This window comes from Coenobita brevimanus, chromosome 101 (genome assembly GCF_032717465.1).
Source record: "Coenobita brevimanus isolate Jiangsu-jjx chromosome 101, ASM3271746v2, whole genome shotgun sequence".
NCBI classification, from domain to species: domain Eukaryota; kingdom Metazoa; phylum Arthropoda; class Malacostraca; order Decapoda; family Coenobitidae; genus Coenobita; species Coenobita brevimanus.
Window position 1 is genome coordinate 10,886,010 of NC_137054.1, and position 25,006 is coordinate 10,911,015.

The window sequence follows — 25,006 nt, forward strand, 5'->3', positions numbered from 1 at the left end:
TTCCCTTCTCTAGATACTTCTCCACTAAACATCTTAGAACAAATATCTGATCTACACACCCTTTTCCCTTCCTAAATCCCCCTTGTTCTTCTCCAACTAGCTCCTCTGTCATATGCCTAACCCTATCTATGAGTATTCTACCATATATTTTACCAGTCACACTAAGTAGGCAAATACCCCTATGGTTACCACATACTTCTCTCTCCCCTTTACCTTTGTATAAAGAAACAATTATACCTGATTTCCAGTCTTCTGGAACCCTTCCCTCTTCCCAAGCCAATCTACACAACTTCCATATCCACTCCACAACAATAAAATACAAAGTACATGATACATAATGGATTGAAGGAGATAATTTCTGACGCTGGTTCTGTATGAAATCAATTATCCTTCAGCAACCTTATTCATGTTTCTAAAACTCCTGCCTGACTCCTGTCATATGACACCCAAGTTAAGATATTTCAATGACTGCTTCTGCTGTCCAGTCAATTACTGTCTTTCATTTCACAATATGTACATTTAAAAGTTAACAAATTGATACACAGGTTGTTATGGAGGTATGTGCACTGCAAAATAATTAAAAAGAAAATGTAATACAGCTACTATAGAGTTATCATAAAAGTAATCTTGTCACAAAAGGATTTTACTGTGATCATTTTTTAAAACCAACAGAACAGGAGCTAGCAGGGCAGAAATTTTACTTTTCTTGTCAATGAATTATGGTACAGTACTACAGTAATAGTTTTATTTCACTTAGTTTTGCACTTTCACAATATTGGCAGTATATTCTACAACTTATAAAAATTGTATACCCATATCACCATTCCTCCAAACCTGCCAAAAGGATATTCATACTGTTGGTGGTAGGTGGGGGAGCTCACCATTCACTCACTCGATGAAGTGCTGCTTTGGGTGTCTGCCCTCTGCCTTTTCCTCTCTTCTTTCCTTCCTCTTCTGTCTTTCTTTCCTTCATCTTTCCTCTTCTTCTGCCTACGGGTGACTTTATACTCCCTATTCTCTCTTTCTTTCCTTCATTCTTTCCTCTTCCCTCTGCCTATGGGCCACTTTACAATGAGTAACAAGCCAAATGGTTTCCTCCACACTAGGAAGCCATTTACTATGCTGGGTGGTAACCATATAACCAAATTATGGTGCCTGATGGTTGTGGGTAATTAAGGCGCTCCACTCGGATTGAGCCTGTGTAGGTTTATATCCTAGGGGTGGTTGGGGTCTATTGCCCATACAATGCCACTCGGGGATGAGTGAGGCTGGTCATTCTCATCTTAAATGTCACAACCAATTTGCCTAGTCCCAGGCTCCTAGACTCCTCATGGGACAACATAGGATTAGATGATGGATGGATGGATGTATATTCATGCTGTAATTCCCCCAAATTTGCCAATCCACACAGTCTGATCCTTCATCACTGAAAGTAATTCAATATTTGGCTAAAATTATTTTCATGGAGAGGAGATGGAAGAGAGGAACTCTCGAAGCCCTTAAATCACTAGATATATTTGAAATACTGGTGATGAATGACAGATGAATTATGTCAAGAAATTTAAACGGTTTTCACTCTTGGTATTTTGAGTACATGATGAGAGGTACTCAGAAGTGAAGGAAAACAAGCACCAAAAATAAAACCCAATATGGAAGTTCTTTTAATGCTGAAATCTCACTATGGCATACTGGCACTTGTCTGTCTTTACTTCTGAATGCCTCATATACATTACTAGGAGGCCTGGAAGTGTATCGGGTTAAACTGCTCAAACTGGATGTGGTCCATAAGGGTCTAACTCCAGGAGGTGGTTGGGGGTTTACTGGTCACGTAATTTAAGCAACTGGTTACTTTTGCATTAAAAGTCTGGAATGAGTGGCCTAGCTCCGGGCCCCTATGCTGCTGATAGGGCATGAAAGGACTGGATGATGGACCAATGGACTTACCTCAAGACAGAGAATACACGAGCCATCTTCCCAATGGCACGAATCTTGTTCCGGATGACCTCCTTCCTCATGGCTCCTTTCTCTGTTGTTTATTGCAGGAATGAAAAAAAAAAAGAAAAAGGAAAAAAAGAAGTGTTACACTTCTAAACAATTTAACTGGTCCATTTCAAAGTTCCCTCACAAAACTGTTCCATTTCCATGTCCCATCACAAAACAGCAAAGAGTGAACAAAGTCATCAAAAGCTGTGACTGCAAGAACTGCTAATATAAACTCTTTACCCCTGAACCAAGTACAGATGAACTCGACCTCAAGACGTGTTATTTTCAGGACAATGGTTAGAATTGCAAACTGTTATATTATATCAAAATCCAATATCTACTTGTGACATGGTAGCTTATTATGCAACAACTATGCAAACACTGAACCTACAGGTACTAGCACGTTATTGTTATCATAAATGTGGCGTGCACTGGCCGCCACCCCATCAGTAAGACGTAGCACACACTCACAACAGGGCTGTCCCCATTCCCTGATGTGCCAGTGATACAACCTATTTTCTGCTACTGTATTATTTACAAAGAATTACCAAACTTAAAAAATACTTTAATATTTCTTTCATCAATAATACACGCAGTATTTAAATGAAAACTATATACAGTACAGTACCATTATATTACGCAGCTGTATAAAACAAAATGAAGTATCTAAACATTAATATTTTACAGTAACAAAATCAGCCACTTCCTGTGAATTACTGAACCAGGAAACTGTCTTCCTGCCTATGACACATCTTAGGGAAAGCCCTGCTGACAACACCTTTAGCAAGACAACACAAACAGGTGAACATCCCACATAGTACTCTGGCATCATCTACTAATGCCAGTCTCATTTGATGTGATGACACTTGCAAGACCTTGAAATTTCTTTCACAGTTGTTTTGCAAACAAGATGAAAGAAATCCCTTAAACCACTCACAGGCCATCAACAACCTGCCATATGCAATGTTCAGCAGCATCTTTTGAAGTCCTGGAATGCACTTTACTTTACATTACTGCAACTGCTGCTGCTTTGTAGAGCTTAGCAAGCCTTCTTTCACATGACAAGATCTTTTTTTCATGGTTGTATAAATATGACCACAATTTCAAAGTTTTCTGTGTAAGGCTCATTACAGTGTATAACTTCCCAACAAGATTTTTATTACATTGCTTTCAAGTATGTCAAATTTCTATACAAATTTGGACACAGAGTTTTCCCATTTACACTGAAATGCCAAACAAATATCAGTAACTAGCTTGCCTCTGACATGAATTGTCCATCTAAATGCATGACTATTATCACAAGCAAAGACAGAAGCATAGTCTAGGTCTACTACAGTTGTTACCTTCACTCATTTATGTTTCGCTTGGGACTGCCAGCCATAGTGACCTAGTGGTGTGGACTTAACTATCAACAGCTCAGCCACTCACAACTAGTCATCTCACCTACACCACTAACTCTCAAAAGCATTATCTGAGTGATCACAACCTCAAGCACAAACTTAGTTGTGAACATTGCAGGACCTGCATTGCTGGTTAGCTCATGTGATAAGCATTCAAACTCTCAGTTCTAATGACAGTTATTCTGGTAGCCTTTTTGTGTGTTATTTAATATTTAAAAAAAAAATACCTATTGGAGTCAGTCATGAAGGAAAGTAGGTAGAGAAACTGATACAAAGGTAAATAGTTAAAGAGGCATGCAGGAAAATAAAACATGGTATAAGCATTTCAGACTGTCATGCAATCTTCTTACTTGGTCCATGCCTGGTGCTCGACTTACCCGGCACAATTAGCACTGTTGATGCTTGCAATGTTTGCCACAATAGTATCAACAAGTATTAAGGTCCAAGAAGATAAGCAGGATTTTGTTGGATTTTATGTGCACGCAAGCCACAGGAAATGGAAAGAAAAAGGAAATACTAGATAAAAAAGATACTGGAGACATTTTGAGTGAAATGAATGCCAAACCCAAGATATTACTGATATAAAAAGACCACAGTGCTGGAACAACCAAGATCATCTTTCTGAAGCCTCACCTGAGACTAAAGTATTAGAAAGTCATTCATAACTTGGAGCACTCTTTGTCAGGGAGAATGTAGGTCTTTCAAACCCCCATGAATAAACTAATCAGTTAGGTGTATTTTCCTTATGGCACAAAGGAGCAATTTCAGTGAACCATCTGTGGTTCGTGGCTTCATAATACAAGGCCCAAAACAAATTCAAAGTATTCAAACTGTGCTCCAACATATTCCCCTTCTTTATCCTGCCTTACCGTAGGTTAACTCCTTCAACTCAGTGACGTCTTTTACTGACTTATTCTTGCTACCTCCAGATTTTATTCAGCTTTTACAAGACTTTTGTAGTGAATGGGTAAATAATGACTGTATCTTACCCTTCCACTACTCAAAGCCTCCTGAAAGTTATATAAAAAAATCATCTGAATGTAGAAAGTCTAAATGAACCAAGTACAAAAATACTAGATGTGGAAGCTTTACAGCCCCTCAATTAATGCCCTTGGTGTAGTGTAGTGTAGTGTAGTGTGGTGTGGTGTGGTGTGGTGTGGTGTGGTGTGGTGTGGTGTAGTATAGTATAGTACAGTGTGGTGTAGTGTTGTGTAATATAGCATAAAGTAGTGATGTGTGGTGTGGTGTGGTGTGGTGTGGTGTGGTGATGTGTAGTGTAGTGTTGTGTGGTGAAGTGTAGTATAGTGCAATGTAGTGTAGTGTAGTGTAGTGTAGTGTAGTGTTGTGTAGTGTAGTGTAGTGTAGTGTAGTGTTGTGTTGTGTAGTGTAGTGTAGTGTAGTGTAGTGTGTAGTGCAATGGTGCAGTGTAGTGTCGTGTAGTGTAGTGTAGTGTAGTGTAGTGTAGTGTAGTGTAGTGTGGTGTGGTGTGGTGTGGTGTGGTGTGGTGGTGTATGGTGTGGTGTGGTGTTGTATGGTATGGTATAGTGTGGTATGGTGTGATGTTACGTTGTGTTGTGTTGTGTTGTGGTGTGGTGTTGTTTAGTTTAATTTTGTGTAGTGTAGTGTTGTTAAAGTCTATAGGACTGGAGTACTTCATGTCCACAGCTGTTAATGAGACAAAGATGGACAGTGCCACTCCGAGAGACGCTTCACATCTAAAAATACGTCACCAGACTGAAGGGGTTATGGTCAACAAAACAAATTAAGAACCTGACAACCAGCCATTTCCAGTCAGCATGCATCAGTCATTCCAGACAAGCACCCAGTGACTTGATGTATCTAAATAGTTGTATTCCCCATAGACAGGCAAGACATGGCATCTAGCTGTAACATAAACAACAATCTTAGGTGGAGAATAATAGGGACTAATTTTGTACCTAGAATACAAGAGAATTAGCCTTATTAACATGCTACCTAAGGGAAAGTACTGTTGTTTATGATACACATAGTCAAAGAATGGGACATGACTCCAATGGATCTTAAGACAGATATTTCTTGGGATGTTTTTCTTAACAATCGCAGGCCAAAAGAAATGGCTGCATGTCATAATACCTGGCCTGAAATTTCACCTGTGTTCACTGCCCAGCACCAGCTGTCCAATAATATGATACAAGTTCAGTAGCAAATATAAACCCAGAGATTGTGAGCCATACTTTAAAAATTAATCACTAACTGTATCTTCGTTTTGACAAGTGAACACAATGTTACTGAGGGTCACCTTTGAAAATGGTAACTGTGACTCCTACAGTTTCCAAAAGTAGCACTCTCAGTTGTGGGCTACACTTGCAATATGTGTGAATACCAGTAAATTACTATTACTTTAAAAACTGCAAATGCTTGTCAAACTGCTTCTAAAGTAAATATTTCATCCGAGAAGTACTGTATTCATCTGCACGGGTGTGCAAACACTCAGCAATCAAGTTTGGCAATATGATCCTATCGTATCCAACTCCTGTGTTTGTTACTGTTGGTTCTTCAATACTGTACAGTATAATGTTTCATCCTGGATGTCAAGTACAATTGGCTTATTAAAAAAAAAAAAATCTAGAAGCACCAGCAACAACCCAACAGGACAATGATTTATTCATCATTGTGATTGATGATTTTTAATACCCAACTAAAATCAGAAGTAAAACCACTGCTGAGCTTCACTGAGTAGTTCTTGCCAATGTTTTTGGATCTTCACTTTTTTTTTTTTTTTTTTTTTTTTTTTTTTTAATGGCAAACTGTATTTTCAACATTTAATGTTGAAATAATTTCATAAGCTTGAAATTGCATTCCTCATATACCTAGTTTTCTGTATGTATGTATTCCTTTTCTACTGACTATGCAACAGTTATAAACTGCTCATAATTTCAAATGCTGGTGCAGGTCTTTATGCACCAGCTAATCTGTAAATATCTCATGGGATTATGCTCTTGTTAAAAATGAATATATATATATATATATATATATATATATATATATATATATATATATATATATATATATATATATATATATATATATATATATATATATATATATATATATATATATATATATATATATATATATATATATATATATACACATATCTATACTTGAGTATACGTGCAGGAGTGGGTGTAGGCCAGGTGTGAGTGTAGGCCAGGTGTGGGTGGGTGTTCAGCAGTGAGGGCGGGCTTGGTAGGGCAGGTCCCACCCAACTTGCCACTATCAAAGATACTAAGGTACATCTAACTAAGTCTTATCCTTAACTATGTTGGCCTGTATTATAATCTGTCAAGTGTCAGTTTCACAGATTAAGTATTTCATATTTCTTAAACACTGATAGCTTGAGAATGTTTTTCAATTCCAAAAGGGATGATATATTTTCATGGAAAACTTCCGGCAAACTTGGACAAAACAACTAAAACAAAACACTCAAACTACTATAAGTAACAGGCCACATAGTACTTTCTACAGTGAGACTACAGCCTTTGGACACTAATATGGAGTCTTACCATCTTCCCCTTCACCATTCATGAGAACAAAAAGAAAATAGAAAAGACTGGTAAACACTCAGGACATGAAGATGTGAAGAGATCGAATATCTCCCATTTTGAAGCAACAATTATGAGGTTAAACAAATAGATCATTATGCCAATATGTCTAACACAGCAGATTTGCTGTACAGCTAACAATATTGCCAACTCAGCAGATGTGCTGAGCTGTAACCATTCACAGGAACTAATATGGCAATCTCAGGTAAAATAATATAAAATGAAAGCAATTAGTAATGGAGAGTTGACAGGTATCTATGAAAAAATTTCATTGGACAGGACATCTGCCAATCACTGCTGGTTGTCTCCCTCTCCTAGGAGAAAGATGCATGCACAAGTTTAAAGCAATATTCATCACTGTCACACAAGAATACAGTGGCTGTGAAAAACATGTTAAAAGTAAAGACATGAAGGTGTGTATATACAAAATCCTCACTAGTATTGACCCTAATCAGACAACTGGAGTCTTATTGGTCACTAATAGCATGCATGACTAAAATGTCATAGTGTTTGAATGATTACAGGTAATGATGTCAGCCTCTTACTTTTCTGCTTCTTTCACAACTTTCTGTGCATGGAAGTTCATGCCTACTGAGCAGGCAGATATCTTACACTGACAAACTGTGAGCAATGTTGAGGGAACATATACCGCATATACAAACAGTAAGCTTAAAATGGATCAATGCATGTAATTTTTATTTGATAAGTCATATGGCTAAGTTTCTGTTGTACTTATGACTTTCATACTTTAAACTACAACAATGTCATTTATAAAGATGTTTTCAACCAAATCAATGGCACACAAAACAACAAAGTTAATCTGTTGAATTCTGCAATCTACATCTTCATTAACATTCTTTGCAAAAGATTTACTTACTGGAATCTACCTTTGATAATCATGAATTTCATAGTGCTAACTAAATTGGCCACTTGTGAGATTTGGGCTACATGAAAGTTGCAACTATCAAAACTAATAATTTTTGTAGTACTGTATCAGCATAAATCACGTTTAAATTAGATTAATACTGCGTGAACTTAGGTCTGACATAACAGCATGTACTTGATGAACAGTGTTATGCTCTGATTTAGCTGTGAATAAAGAAAATACAAGGGAATTTCCCACACACTGTGAAAAGATAGATGGTTTTTGATATTGTACCATATTTTTCTTCTTTACAGCAAAATGGAAGCAAAACTTTGTTCACCAAGTACCTGAAATAATGTCAAAGTTGTTTTCATACAGTATTCTTCTATTTAAGCATAATTTTTCCTAGATTTAGCTGTAAATAAAGAAAATACTAGGGAATTTCCCACACACTGTGAAAAGATAGATGGTTTTTGATATTGTACCATACTTTCCTTCTTTACAGCAAAATGGAAGCAAAGCTTTGTTCACCAAGTACCTGAAATAATGTCAAAGTTGTTTTCATAAAGAATTCTTCTATTTTAAGTACAATTTTTGCTAATACAGTACTGTGAAAATGTTCAATGTTGATATTTTCAACTTTCTTGTAGTCCAAAACTTATAAGGAAGCCACTTATGTTTGCTCTGGAACACATTCCACCAAATGAAGAATTTTTATTTTTCTTAATATAAAAATTTACTTTTTCTCGGGCATAGATCTGGGATTTCATGTTAACTAAGTTATTAAACTTCCAGCAGGAGAACACTCTGTACTGCACTTTTCTTGACTGTGCCATTTAAAATAAGTATAGTGGTAGGTGGTGGCGACCATCACCCACTCACTCGATGTAGTGCTGCCTACTTCTTCCTTAGCCGTTATCATTCTTTTTCTGTGTCTGTCCTCCTCTCTTCCATTTTTTCCCATCTTTCCTGTCTCTTATTATTGCTTTTCTTTCCTTTATGGGTGGTTTTACATTGAGTGTCAAGCCAAATGGTTTCCTGTAAACCAGGAAACCATTTACAACGCTGGATGGTAACCATATAACCAAACCATACGTGCTCCCTACATGTCAAGTGGGTTGGTGGAGGGTTAGTGCCCCTCCCCATAAAACAAATAACTCAAAGTCAAACGGCCACCCATTACAGGATTATGGCATCTGGCAATAGATATTTAGATAGATAGATAGATTTTAGTATAAGATATGTATTACTGTAAAACAATTTACATAGAAAAATTTTCATTTTTTAGCAACAGAAATTTGTAGTACTGTGCTGCAGAAAATCTATAATTACATTTTTCTCAGATATACAACTTGTGTACAGTAATTCAAATGTTTTCCAGAACTGTATAAACAGACTAATACTCTTCTTTTCTTGATAGAAAATGCATCTAGCAAAGATTCTCCAGGCCTGTTACATTATCTTGTGTTGAGAAAAAAAAAAAAAACGTTAAAGTTTTACTAACGCAAAACTATCACAACTGAAGAGCTTAAGGAGGGTATAGAGCAAATAAAAATAAGTAATACCCCTGAAAGAAGTTAGCTGAAGAAACCAAAAGCTGGAAAGTATGTGGAGAAGGTTCAAATGCTTGACCACACAGCATGACTCTGAGCTCCTTTATGAACTAACTTTAGGCTTCCCACAGACAAGCTCAAGGACACACAAGATTACATAACCCAGCTAGAGCCCACTTAAGTCTAGATGGAATGCATTCACAAGAGGTGCGGCAGAAGCAGCCAGAAATTGGGAAAATATGAAAACAAAAACTTATCACATGAATTTGAGTTAAGTATGATCAGTTTATGAAAGTGCTGATTAAAGAACTCATATGCACATGAATGGGATATAACTTATGTTTCTCATCACTGTGCAGTTTTCTCATGACTCTGGTGGTTTGCAGCAAACTCCAACTACTTCCCTATCAGCAGACTTAAGAGAAATACTTAAATATTATCATGCAAAACAGAAATATAGTACAAAAATATAAAACTATGCTTTAAAAAAGTAAAAACTTTAAGCAAAATCTAAAAATCCAAATCTGATATGAATCACACCCTAAAAAGGAAAGACATGTTGACTGAAATTGCAGATAAAGAAGTACAATGAAGATGAATGTTTCCTTACTGATCTATGATGAGAATATTATTCAAAGGCTGGTAATACATTAGCAATTCAAAGGTTGGTAATACATTAGCAACAAGTGTAGTAATATGCATGATTGTGAAAAAAAAAAAAAAAAAAAATACTGAAGGTGCACAAAAAGGTGCAAAAAATACAGGTGTTAAATTATTCTGACAAATCAACCTTCTTAAGACACATTTCCCAAGTTCTGACTCCCTGCCTCATTCAAATGAAAATTGAGCAGCCAAACTGCTGTGCAAATATCAGGTTGAAAGTTGGCATCCAGAAGGTGTGAAAACTTTAAAAACTCTACCTTTTTTTTCCAAATGAAGTGGACTGACTGGAGCTAGTGGCAAAACTGTCATCTTAACCATCTGACCTACATTTTTGTTACATTACTGGGGTTGCCACTCTAAGCCCATGGCCACAGCAGCTGTACTCAACCCCAGTTCAGCCCTATCCCAGGTCATCTTTAACCTGGGCCAATTATAGCCCCTGGGTTGACAACTGTACTTCCAGGTCAAATCTACTCCTAAATCAGGTCATCCCAGGTCAAGCCCTAGTCTAAACCCCATGAATAGGCTGGCAGCAAAACATCTAAGGGAAACCTACCTTCATCCAGTGACTCCTCGCCATCCATCAGTTCATCATCTGAGCAGATGTTGAGAACATTCACCAGCATCTCCGTCACTGTGGGTATAATATAATGTCACCAAAACACCATCTCACTGCTACTTGATTTTCAAAAATGGTATGGTTGTTGCTGTCATTTTTGCCATACCATACTTCAGTGTTAAGAGACAGGGATCACAATATAACAGTTCAAAATTTTGTCAGTGAACATTTGCATCTTAATTTATCACTCAACATTGCAAAGATAAATTAAACTACAAATTATGGGTAATGTATGATAGTTTAGTCATGCAATGCCACCAGGCAGAGTATGTTGGTAATCTACCCAAAAATACCTTCACAGTGGACTATGGTAGCCTCACCTCAGGCACCAACATCTCAATGTGAGTCATATGGGTCTGACTGCTATGCTTTATTTGTATAACATCATACTAAATTTCTCAAGTACTTCCAAATCTTATTATCTCATTGAGATGGACGACAGCCTCAAGACATCAGTCAGGCATGGCTATATTCTGAACAACACAGATGTTGGCTTCTAGCAAACATTAGATGGAAAAACATGTTATTGATTACTTTGCCTGTAATTTAGAAGGTAGGGTAATGGTGACTGTAGAGCAAACACATGAATTTCTTGCTAGTATCTGTGATACCCTCCAAACTGTGGAGATTAATTAACATACCCTACCGTCCTTGTATATAAGTATACATTGGAGTAATATTCAGTGTACTTTATTATGCTGATTTAAAGGCCAAAATTCTGGAAAAAAAAGTACTAAGCATCACTGGTAAGGCAGCACATTTACATTAGTGGAGGGTTTAAAGTAGAGAACATTGTTTATGTGATGACAAGCTCACCTTTCTCTCCAACAAATGGTAGTGACCAGGTGAAGACATCCATAAAGTTCGGTAGCCAATATGGATGAGGGGAACAGTTGAACTGTCGGATATTCATAACATTGTTCTCATATTTCAAAACAGCAGCCTGGAAATGAGAAACAATAGGGTACTGACCTTGCAGGGATATATCTGGGTACAATTCATTATTATTATTATCATTTCCTAGGTGTTATACAGGTGATGAAATGACAGTGGCACTTCTGTACTTCACTTCTTTGAAATAACTGACAATTCTTACTCCACAGTGTCAATTCATCTGTCAAGGATTTTGCTACAACCGTAATAAAGAAGCTACTGTACCCAACAAACCAAAAAACTGCAGATATTCTGCCACCTTATGTTTTCATTTTCTTAAATTCAACATTTAATATGAAACTTAGTGAAATAGCCAGCCAGAGGCATGGCCTGGGTGGCATTGGCCACCCAAATTTCTAGGGAGTATCCAATCCCTTTTAAAAATTATATAATATATATATATATATATATATATACTGTATATATATACAGTATATACATATGAGGCACCCAGAAGTAAAGGGGCGTAACCCACAAAAAGTCGAATTTTCCAGTAAAGTCTGGCAGCTAATCTGCAAGGCCACCTCTATGCCGTGGTATGAAGCGCCAAACGACACTCGACCATATGATGGGTTAAACTAAAGAGGGAAGTCAGGTAATTTTGCTGCATAAAACGTCGGCTCAAGTTTGGGGGCAGTACTCCCGAGGTGGATGGAAAGCTGATGACAGGGAGTGCTGGAGCTCCCGTTTCATCAGCCCTCAGGACTAGTTCCTGACCATCCCCCTTTGCTGAACTTTTTCAGTGTCTCAGTTACACAGAGAGTAGGCCAGCATGCTCTCCAGTACAAATTTCTCTAACTATCTTCACCAAACTACATGCACAGTACACACTACACTTCCTATTCAAAAATCAACAAAAATGGCATCTACTAATCAAGCCTCGGAGTCCCCGGGGGGGGGACCATAAATGCCCCCGCCATCTGCCCCTCTCCCGGTGACGACTCGAGGTGCCTGGAACCACTGTCTGACTCTCTTCTTCTTCATTTCTGCAACATTCGCGGCCTTTCATCTTACTTTCGCTCTGTTGAGCACCACCTCTCCTCCTCTAAACCTCACCTTCTTTTTCTGACGGAGACTCAGCTGTCTGAAGCAACCGACAGCAAACCCTTTTCTGTATCCTCCTACTTTCTCTATACTCATTTCAAAGCCAAAGGTGGCTGTTGTGTATATATACGCAACGACTTATCTTGCTCTCGTGTTCCTGAACTTGATTCTTCTGAATTCTCCACACTCTGGCTTCGGCTTTCCTGTCATTCTCTGACTAAATATATCTGTGCTGTTTACTTATCCCCTAATTCTACTGACTATCAAAAATTCTTCGACTATCTTACTTCTACGATGGAACACATTCTGTCCTTTTCTCCTTTCTCTGAAATCTCCATTCTTGGAGATTTCAATGTTCACCACCACCTTTGGCTCTCCTCTCCTTTCACGGATCCACCTGGTGAACAAGCCTACATCTTTTCTATCCTTAATGACCTAGAGCAGCTTGTACAGCACCCTACCCGTATCCCTGACCGCCTTGGAGAGAGCTCCAACATACTTGACCTCTTCCTCACAACTAATCCTTCTGCTTACTCTGTTAATCTTTTCTCTCCGTTGGGCTCCTCCGATCACAACCTTATTACCTTAACCTGTCCTATCACTCCGGTACGGCCTGTGGACCCTCCAGGGAAACGTCGTCTGTGGCATTTTGGAGCAACGAACTGGGAGGCCCTCAGGCAGTACTTCTTTGATTTTCCCTGGAATGATTATCGCTTCCATGGCCGTGAGCCATCTGAGTGTGCCTTGCGCATTACGGAGGTTATTCTCTCGGGCATGGAAGCATACATTCCTTTCTCATATCCTTTGACTAACGCATGAAAGCCTTGGTTTAATCACGCTTGTTCTAATGCTGTCCGCAACAAGGAGAAGGCCTACAAAAGGTACCGGAGCCAACCCACCCCTGAATCACATCATCTTTACGTTTCTGCCCGGAATCGTGCTAAGTCTGTTCTTCGCTCTACTAAAAATAATTTCATCCATACTAAATGCTCTCAACTCTCCAACTCGAATTCTTCCCGCTCCTTCTGGCACCTTGCCAAAAATCTTTCTAACAACTTTGCCTCATCATCCTTCCCTCCTCTTTTCTACTCTGGTTCTGTAGCTATTTCTTCTACTGATAAAGCAGATCTCTTCGCACAGACTTTCTCCTCCAATTCCACCTTAGACGATTCCGGTGCTGTTCCTCCATCACTTCTCCCCTCTGACTTCCTCATGGCTGACATTAAAATTTCTTCAGTTGATGTATTTTCTGCCATCACTGGCCTCAGTACTAACAAGGCATATGGGCCTGATGGGGTCCCTCCTGTTGTTCTCAAGAACTGTGCTTCTGTGCTTACACCCTGCCTAGGCAAACTCTTTCGTCTTTGTCTGTCAACTTGTACCTTTCCTTCTTGCTGGAAGTTTGCTCTCATTCAGCCAGTCCCAAAGAAGGGTGACCACTCCCAACCCTCCAACTATCGTCCAATTGCTTTAACGTCCTGTATTTCAAAAGTTTTCGAGTCAATTCTTAATAGAAAAATTTTAAGGCATCTTTCCTATCACAACCTTCTTTCAGATCGTCAGTATGGGTTCCGTCAGGGACGCTCCACTGGTGATCTTCTCACCTACCTTTCAGACTCCTGGTCATCCTCCTTTCGGGACTTTGGCGAAAGCTTTGCCATTGCACTTGACATCTCAAAGGCTTTCGATCGAGTCTGGCATAAATCTTTAATTTCCAAACTGCCCTCCTACGGTTTCTATCCTTCTATCTGTGCCTTCATCGCTAGCTTCCTTTCTGGTCATTCTATAGCCGCTGTTGTAGACGGCCATCGTTCTTCTCCTAGCTCTATCAACAGTGGTGTTCCTCAGGGCTCTGTCCTATCACCAACTCTCTTCCTTTTATTCATCAATGATCTTCTAAGCTGTACATCTAACCCTATCCACTCATATGCTGATGACTCCACCCTTCACCTTTCCATTCGGTTCCCGCAATGCCCATCTCAACAGTTACTTCAAGAAACAAGGGATGAGGCTATGGCACACCTAATGTCTGACTTGGCTCGTATCGCTGACTGGGGTAAAAATAATATGGTTGTCTTTAATGCATCTAAGACTCAGTTCTTACACCTGTCAACCCGACAAAATCTTCCACAGGTATACCCATTAGTGTTTAATAATATTCAGCTTAATCCTGCATCATCCTTGAACATGCTTGGGGTTTCATTTACTCGGGACTTATCTTGGAAAGACCATATTACATCTCTTGTAAAATCTGCTTCCAAGAGATTGGGTGTGCTAAGCAGACTCCGCTCTTTCTTTACCCCTGCACAATTGTTGACTCTATACAGGGGTTTTATCCGCCCCTGTGTGGAGTACAACTCTCATGTGTGGGGAGGCTCCCCACATACAGCTCTTCTCAATAGGGTGGAGTCAAAGGATTTTCGTCTCATTAACTCTCCTCCTCTTACTGACTCCCTTCAACCTCTGTCTCTCTTAGCCGCACTGTTGCATCTTTATCTCTTTTCTATCGCTACTTTAATGGTCACTGCTCCTCTGAACTGTCTGCTTGCATTTCTCCACCTCTACGACGGGCGCGTAGCACCCGTCTGGCAGCAAACTCTCATCCCTTTTCTGTCCAACTCTCTAATGCAAGAGTTAACCATTACTCCCAGTCTTTCATTTATGCAACAGGTCAGCTCTGGAACTGTCTCCCTCTATCTGTATTTCCTGCTGCCTATGATCTCCAGTCTTTCAAACGCAGTGTGTCCAGGCATCTCAAAATGATCGGATCTTGAATTTGGCTCTCTATTGTATTTTGTTTTTCTCTTGGTGGGAACTGTTACTGCGGGCCATGGCCTTTGGTTCCTTCTTCCTCGCATTAAAAAAAAAAAAAAAAAAAAAAAAAAAAAAAAAAAGCCAATGAGCGCACAGTGGCGGCGACACACCACCCGGCTCCGCCAATGACGTACCGCCAGATGCATGTGGCCTGCACCATAACCACAGTCTCTAGCCTTGCCTCTGTGTTGATGGACGCCTGGTACTTTAACTCTCGCATTTTGTCTGTTTTCACCGGATTTTACCGCTTCATCATGAGTGATAGTGACAAGCAAGCTTTTCATCACAGGATTGGTGAATGGTCTTATTCTTATTATTGATCTACTTATACAGTCACTGTCACTTACAGGAATGTATTTATATCTCTCGGGGTTAAAAAAAAAAACAATAAAACACCGGATTTTATCGCTTCATCATGAATGACAGTGACAAGCAAACACATTTTCATCGTAGGATTGGTGAGAGGCCTTATTCTTATTATTGATCTACTTATACAATCATTGTCACTTACAGGAATGTATTTATAGCTCTCAGGGTTAAAAAAAAAAAAAAAAAAAAAAACAATAAAACACATTTTAAAAATTTATAAAAAAAAAACTAATGGCCGTAGGTTAATGAAACTTTCGCAGTTTATTAATTTTACTATAAAATTTTAAAAAATCACCTTGTACTTCGATTTCGTAAATAAAATTATATGGTTGTTTAGGCTGGGGGTCAAACAAATGCAAAACACACACACACACACACACACACACACACACACACACACACACACAAAATACTGGGAAAAAGTAATTGACTTTGTGATTAATATGGTAACACATAATAGATATTTATTTTGAAAACTAATGGTGTACCAATTGCTTAACTTTCATCACAAATTACTCAAAACTAGGTTTTTGCACATAAGCCCCTTTACTTCTGGAGACCTCATATATATATATATATTTCATTCATTCATTGCCAGATGCCATGTATCCCAAACAGGGTGGTCAAGGGCTTAGAGTTAATTGTTTTACAGGGAGGGGCACTAATCCTCCACCAACCCCACTTAACACGTAGGGAGTTATGCCAACAGCATCTGGTGTTCCCAGGCGGTCACCCATCCAAGTACTAACCAGACCCAACGTTGCTTAATATATATATATATATATATATATATATATATATATATATATAGATATAAGGAGGTCCGGATGATGAGGATGACATATATATATGTATCTATATATATATATATATATATATATATATATATATATGTATGTATGTATATATATATATATATATATATATATATATATATATGTATGTATGTATATATATATATATATATATATATATATATATATATATATATATATATATATATATACACGTAGATATCATCATCATCATCATCCAGACCTCCTTTCCCACCCTAAGGCAGGATGAGGAGTAGCAATGTCCAGACAGCCCAAATTTGCCCAATCCAATGGGCCACGGTTCCATTCACTCTTTATTCAAGCCCCCGGAATCCTGACTCTATCGGATACACCAGAAACATTCAACACACTGTGTAGCTTCACATAAACGTATCCGGTAGAGTCCATCTGAATGCTGCCATATTAAAAAGGAGTGTCAAATCCCTGATCATGCACTTCTCCTCACAACATTCATCCAGCCAACTCAATCCCTTGCCTGTTCCCTAGCCTCACTGATTTCAAAACCTCTCTTCCTTACACACTCATCCACCATATCTCTCCACCCTCTCCTTGGCCTAACTCGCCTCCTCGCTCCTTCAAATTCACTCAGATATATCTTTTTCACCACTGTTGTTATCCATTCACTCCACATGACCATACCATCTCAGTACACTCTCTTCGATTCTGGTGTCCACCGACTTCCTCACTCCACATCTTTCATGAATCACATTATTTTGTATCCTATCCACCCTCTGTACTCCAAATACATTCCTCAGCAGTCCCATCTCCACTGCTGTTACTCTTGACTTCATTTTCATGCCACACCATAGTTTCACATCTACTGGCAGTAACATTCCCTCATGTAGGCCTTGTGCAGCTGCAACACTCAAGCCTCTGTTTCTTATCATGGCCTTCATTGCACCAGCTACTTTTCTTCCTTGTGTCACTCTACTTTCAAATTCTTTTGCACATTTTTCTTTCTCTTCTATAACTGTACCCAGGTATTTGAACTCTCTCACCAATTCCAATCTCTCTCCATTCACTGTAACATCGCACTGGGAGTCACCTTCACTCTCAATAACCATCACTTCTCTTTTCTACATTTACTCTCAAGGCACAACGCTCGCAGACATCAGCAAAACTCTGCACTAGTCTACCCATTCCTTGTCTGGTATTTGCAAGCAGTACTGCATCATCAGCATACAACAAAATTGAGATATTCCATCCATCACCATTCATTACCAACACCATCCTTCTCTCCATTACTCGAGTTTTTACTTCTCTCATCACCCCATCCATATATATATTGAACAGCCACAGGGACATCACATAACCTTGTCGCACGCCCACACCGATTGTGAACCATTCACTTAGATGCCCATTAACCCTTACACATGCTTCACTACCATCGTAAAAACTCTTGACGGCACCTAACAGCTTACCATCTACACCGTACATGCGCAAAACTTTCCACAATACTTCTCTGTCCACTTTGTCGTATGTTTTTTCCAGATCCATGAATGCCATAAACACCTTATGGTCCTTCTCACAAGCCTTCTCTGCTATCTGTCTCACTGCAAATATTTGATCCACACATCCTCTGCCACTCCTAAAGCCACTCTGTACATCACTCACTAGGACTTCTGATATCTCTTTTACTTTCTCTACAATAATTCTTCCTTATACCTTCCCTACCACACTCAATAAACTTATGCCACGATAATTCTTGCACTCATTTCACTCTCCTTTATTTTTGTATAGGGCTACAATCACAGCCTTTTTCCACTCTGCTGGCACAGTTTCACTCATCCATGCCTTCTTAAATATCTCCAACAAGCACTTCATTCCACTTTCTCCACTAATCATTTAATCATCTCTGCATAAACCTCATCAAACCCAGCTGCTTTCCCATTTTTCAGCCACTTCACAGCACTCTTCGCCTATGTGAGTGTCACGTCTCCTGACACTGCATTCCTTCTCTGCTAACCCCCAAAACCAATCATGTTTACAGCCACTCTGCTCTCTCTATTCACATTCATCAGGCTTTCAAAATATTCATTCCATCTGGTCCTTACTTCATCCCCATGGGTTAGTAATCTACCATCTACATCCTTCACACCATCACATTTCTTTCCGCTTTCACTTCTACATTTCCACAACTTCTTCCAGAATAACTTCCTATTTTCAGAATAGTTTGCATTCATTTTTCTTCCTAGATCATCATTTACCTCCTCCTTTTTCCTCTTCACTAGTCTCTTTACATTTTTCTTGCTCTCAATATATTCAGTTCTTATTTCAACTAAACCCCTGTCCTGTAACCACTTCAGCCACTTCTTCCTCTTTTCCTCCACTGCTCTCTTAACCTCATCATCCTACCATGCTGTACCTTTCTTCTTTGTTGTTACTCTTGCCACACCACACACCGCTTTAGCACTCCTAACTAAGCAATCCCTGTATGTGTTCCACAGGCTGTCCAGATCCATTTCATTCCAGTTCACTGATTCTAACTCATCCTCTACTTTGGTCCTGTAATCATCTGCCATTTCTTTGATCCTCAGCTTCTCAACTTTCAGTCTTTCTCCCTGATTGCTCCTCTCTCTCCTGATCCACCTTACTCCTCTCAGCTTGATCTTGCATACCACAATCACATGACCTGACAGACCTCCACATCGTCCTCTCACAGTCCTCGTATGAGCAACAATTCCCATCATCTACCTCCCTACGAGCACGTAATCAATCAGGCTTCTTTCAACACAATCTCCGTTTATGTGCATCTTTGTGTTTGAAACACGAGTTACAAAGGCACAACCTCCTCTCCTGACACATATCCTTGAGTTGCTTCCCTTATCATTTTCTCCTGGAACTCCATACAACCCATTATGTTATCCTCAGGACCAGTGCCTGTTCTTCTATTCACATCACCCATTACGACCACTTTATAGCTCCTGGGCATTTCTCCCACTACTTCATCCACCTATGCCCATGATGAAAATTGCAGATATTTCAGTGGCCATTATTCACTGTGGATTTTTGAACCGCAATTACTCCTTACACAGTTGTCCTTCAGTGATCCAGACTGTATCAAACCAGATTTTCATAGATCAAGTTGCTTTTGAAAACTCTGGTTTTATCCAACAAAACACTGGCAAACCAGAAGAGAGTCCAACAACACTGCTGGAAATGTTCAACACAAGGAATCAGTCTGTAAACAAAAAATTTTAACACTTTCAGCCTCATGAATGAATGTGTGTGGATTTTTCATATGCAATAGAGGTGAAATTCACAGTGCTTGCAGCACTACAGCTCTGAACTGTGAGCTCTTTGCAGTGGTTGTCTGTGATGATAGTACTGTGGAACTTTGGCAAGTCTGAAACCTGATGCATGTGCTATGAATGTAAGATTTGGATCCCTTCACCTACCTAGCATAGTATTGTGACACTTGCAGCCTTTATGGAATATTGTACATAGGATCTATGTACAGTATGATGAACTTAAGCTGTAGTAGGCAACACAATTTTGCATTCCTTATACTCAGGTTTTGCATATTTTTTTGTAAACATATTAACCCGTGGATTGCGAGCCACAGCTCAGGCTGGGTAGCGTCACATTGCGAGCCACAGCTCAGGCTGTGATGGCCATGCATCATAGATAACTACTCCACCCCTATGCAAACTTACGAAAGGCACTACACAAAGATGGAGAGAGAGATTTTGTTTTTTTACCAGATGATGCATTGAATGTTTATCTTCAATTTTATAATAAACAAAAACAAAAAAAAAAATTTCTTTTTCATTTTTTCACTACTCCCCTACGTAAACTTATGCATGGACCTATGCAAAGACGGAGAAAGAGAAAGAGAGAGATTAATTTTTTTTCATCAGATGATGCCTTGGATGTTTATCTTCAAGTTTATAATAAAGAAAAACTATTGAAAAAAAAAAAAAAAAAAAAATCTTCATTTTTTGCACGCCATGGGGTGAGATAACAAAAGGTAATTGCGCAATCCATGGGTTAAGAAGGTAGTGTGAATGGAAAATGAGTGACAAGAGATGAAGTGGGGTAGCTTATATAAGATGCTGTATCAGTCATTCTGAGCAGTAAACAGAGAGACTCATTTCACTTATTCCTGGTTTTGTTAATGGATGAATTTTACTTTATTGAGGGTGGGGGGGAATATTCTGTTTGCTACAGGTAATGAAGTACTAAATGCAAGTTGGTCACATGATACACTAAACTGTGACCAAGCAGACATTTTAGAGTCCTGACTCAATAACTGATTATGTAATGTTCAGGGACTGTATATTGAAAAACGAATAGTAAAGCAAATCAATCACTGAAAGATGTAACAAGGGTTACTTATACCTGAAATGTTTATAAAGATTCACTTCACTAACTGCAAACCGCACATCTGTACGCTGTACAACAGATAAGTCTTGGCCCATATTTTATTATTCATAATTAATTTTGTTCTATTTCTCCACCACTCATCCTCAACCCTCTCATGGCACTCAAGAGGGATGCCTTTACACAATGGCACCAATATAATCAGGCAGTGGGGCTGTCTGGCTATACAATTGTTCCTCAAATGCCTTCCAAACTCTTGAGAGGAAAGCAGTTAACTGTAGGAAAAGGACAACTTCAGCCTGCAGTCTACAGGTTTACATTCTGCTTGAGGCCACAACTACGACAACTATCAAAATCCCATTCATATAAAGCACTGAACATTCATGGAGACATTTCACAACCTTTTCTCACTCCTGCAGTTATACTAAAGTTACCACTCAAACCTCTAGCAACCTTAATCTCTTTCATCCAAGAACCTATTTCTTTAATTTACTCTTACATTCTTTCCTCTTCTTTCTGTCTATGGGTGTCTCTAAACTGAGTGACAAGCCAAATGGTACTATGCTGGGTGGTAACCATATAACTAAATTATGGCACCTAGTTGTTTAGTGGGTAACTATAGTGCTCCAATCGGATTTAGCCGGTGCAGGTTCATATCCAAGGGGTGGATGGAATTTGTTGCTCACGTAGTGACACTCAGGGATGAGTGAGGCTGGTCACTCTCATCTTAAATGTCATGACCAACTTGCACTCCTCAGTGGATCAGATGATGAATGAATATGAATGAATGCTATCTCCAGCTGATTTTACTGTATTTAACTTATGATGGCCTCCTCCCCCATAGCTAAGCATTTAATGAAGGCCACATCTATCCACTCCAGTTTAAAAAGTCTCTCCAGAGCTAATCAAAGTCAACTGGAGATAGCAAGAATGAACTGTACAACGTATCACTGGACTGAAGAGTTTTACACATGCTTGATATTATTGTTGTTGCAACCCCTTGCTCATCTGAATATGAATCTGGTGGACTGCAGGTAGTTGGCCACTTCAACAAGTCACTCCCAGATGTCTTTTGTTTTACTTTTGTTAATACTTCAATATCTATCTACCTGTTGCCAGATGCCTTAATCCCATACGGGGTCGCCACAAACAAATCGCCTCCATGTCGCCCTGTTTGCTGCCATTTCATTGCCCTGCTTCCAGCTCACAGCCCCATCTCTCATACACCTCTCCACTTCATCCCTCCATCTCATCCTTGGCCTTCCCCTCCCTCCACCTCACTCACATACACTCTCCTTGTCAGTCTGTCACTCTCCATCCTCTCCACATAACCAAATCACTTGAATGTCTTTCTCCTAACACTTCCTATCACATCCACATCCACACCACAATGCTCCCTCACTTCCTCATTTGTCAGTCTGTCTCTCCATGTGACTCCACATGCTCCTCTCAAATAACTCATTTCCACTGCTCTCACTCTTGACTTCTGTCCCTCCAACAAAGTCCAAGCCTCACTTCCACACGTTAAAGTTGGTATCATAATACTGTCTTACAGTAACTTTTTTTCTTCCATGCTCACTTCTCTGTTTCTTATCACTGCTTTCAAGGAACCAGCAACCTTTCTTCCTTGTTGTACCCTTTCAAGCACTTCATCCTCTAAACTTCCATCCTTACTCATCACACTACCAAAGTACTTAAATGCATGGACATTTTCCATTTTCTCCTCATCCAACCTCACGGTACATTCATTGACTTCACTTCTCTTGAAGACCATAACTTTACTCCTCCCTACATTCGCCTTTACATTCCGTTTCTTACACACTGTCCCAAACTCATCCACCAAGCTTTGCAGCTCCCCTTCATTTTCACTTAACAACACAGTATCATCGGCAAACAACAGTACAGGGAGTTTCCAAACATTGCCCTCTCTCATTAGGGCAGCTCCAGAATCCACTGTGCTACCTTGTATCTCTACATAACCCCATCCATATACAGACTGAACAACCATGGAGACATGACACATTCCTGTTTCAATCCAACCTTCAAGTAGTAAAATTCATTCACTTCACTATCTAGAGAAGAACAGGGAGGTTTTAGGAGTGGAAGAGGTTGTGTAGATCAAATATTCATTCTTAGATCTTTAGTGGAAAAGTTTCTAGAGAAGGGAATGAAGCTGCATGCAGAGAGCATATGAGAGGGTGGATAGACAAGGATTGTGGAAGTATTAAGAATATATGGAGTAGATGGGAAGTTGTTGAAGACCGTGATAAGCAGGTATGAGGGTGCTATGGCTGCAGTGCGTGTGGATAGTGAACTGAGTGAATTTTTCTATCTGAAGGTTGGACTGAAACTAGGATGTGTCATGTCTCCATGGTTGTTCAATCTGTATATGGATGGGGTTATAAAAGAGATACAAGGTAGGGCAGTGGATGTTGGAGCGGCTCTAATGAGAGAAGGCAGTGTTTGGAAACTCCCTGCACTGTTGTTTGCAGATGATACTGTGTTGTTAAGTGAACATGAAGGGGAGCTGCAAGGCTTGGTGGATGAGTCTGGGTGAGTTTGTATGAAACAGAATCTAAAGGTGAATGTTGGGAAATGTAAAGTTATGGTATTCAAGAGAAATGAAGTCAATGATTGTACAGTGAGCTTGGATGTGGAGGAAATGGAAAATGTCCATGCATTTAAGTACTTCGGTAGTGTGATGAGTAAGGATGGAAGTTTAGAGGGTGAAATACTTGAAAGGATACAACAGGGAAGAAAGGTTGTTGGTTCTTTGAAAGCAGTGATAAGCAACAAGGAAGTGAGCACGGAAGTGAAAAACTACTACATGACAGTATTGTGATACCAACTCTAACGTATGGAAGTGAAGCTTGGACCTTGTTGGAGGGACAGAAGTCAAAAGTGAGAGCAGTGGAAATAAGTTATTTCAGAGGAGCATGTGGAGTCACATGGAGAGACAGACTGACAAATGAGGAAGTGAAGGAGCATTGTGGTGTGGATGTGGATGTGATAGGAAGTGTTAGGAGAAAGACATTCAAGTGGTTTGGTTATGTGGAGAGGATGGAGAGCAACAGACTGACAAGGAGAGTGTATGTGAGTGAGGTGGAGGCCAAGGATGAGATGGAGGGATGGAGTGGAGAGGTGTATGAGAGATGGAGCTGTGAGCTGGAAGCAGGGCAATGAAATGGCAGTGAATGGGAAGACATAGAGGCAATTTGTTTGTGGCCAGCCCTTACGGGATTAAGGCGTCTGGCAACAGACAGATAAATAGACAGACAGACACTATTCACATGCACTGCAGCCTTAGCACATACATACTCTTCACAGTATTATTTATTTAAAAAAAAAAAAAAAAAAAAAAAAAAAAAGGGACTGATTGAAGTGGCTGGCTTCCAGCTGTCCACTGGGTTCATGCCCAGATAAGCCTGGGGCTGCAACAATAACAAACAACAACAACAACATCAGTATCAAAAACGTGTTAACCCTTTCAATCCCTAAATGCAATTCTTAGTTTATTTTTGTAATCTCCAGATTATTTTATTTAGCTCTGGAGAAACTTTTTGAACAACTGTAAAGAATTTTACAGAATCGAATAATTTTCCTTCCACATCATACATATGGAATACTGGACATTTTCTAATAAAGTGTTGGGCACAATACTTACAGAACACTTATAAAAATCTGGAAAATATATCCAGACAAATTAATATATATAAAATGGCATAAGATACAGTACAGTACTGATTTTAATTTATTGTATGTGAAGCTACAGTACGTGTTGAAAGTTTTTTTTGGCCTATCTGATGAAGCCAGGATTCCATTAGCTTAAATGATGAGTGAATGGAAGCGTGGCCAACTGAACTGGACAAACTTAGGCTTTCTGGACACTGCTGCTCCTCACCCTGCCCTATGATAGAAAAGGAGGTCCAGATGATGATGACGATGATGAATGCATTACCAGAGAACAATGGTATTTTCTGATTCACTTGACTTACCTATGCACATTTAAAAATTAAAACT

General features: G+C 39.3%; 1 protein-coding gene across 2 annotated transcripts in view; it reads right to left on the reverse strand.

Moving 5' to 3' along the window:
* The window catches only part of LOC145414858 (serine/threonine-protein phosphatase 2B catalytic subunit 2-like), a 512,474-nt gene that overhangs the window by 12,845 nt on the left and 474,623 nt on the right, over positions 1 to 25,006 (reverse strand). The window contains exons 9-12 of one of the 2 annotated variants that reach the window (XM_080284278.1): positions 11,484 to 11,610; positions 10,605 to 10,682; positions 3,761 to 3,784; positions 1,945 to 2,026 (exon numbers count right to left, since the gene is read on the reverse strand). In XM_080284278.1, coding sequence (XP_080140404.1) covers positions 1,945 to 2,026; positions 3,761 to 3,784; positions 10,605 to 10,682; positions 11,484 to 11,610 — 311 coding nt within the window. The remainder of the gene's footprint in view (positions 1 to 1,944; positions 2,027 to 3,760; positions 3,785 to 10,604; positions 10,683 to 11,483; positions 11,611 to 25,006) is intronic. The other variant, XM_080284279.1, reaches the window with a different exon arrangement.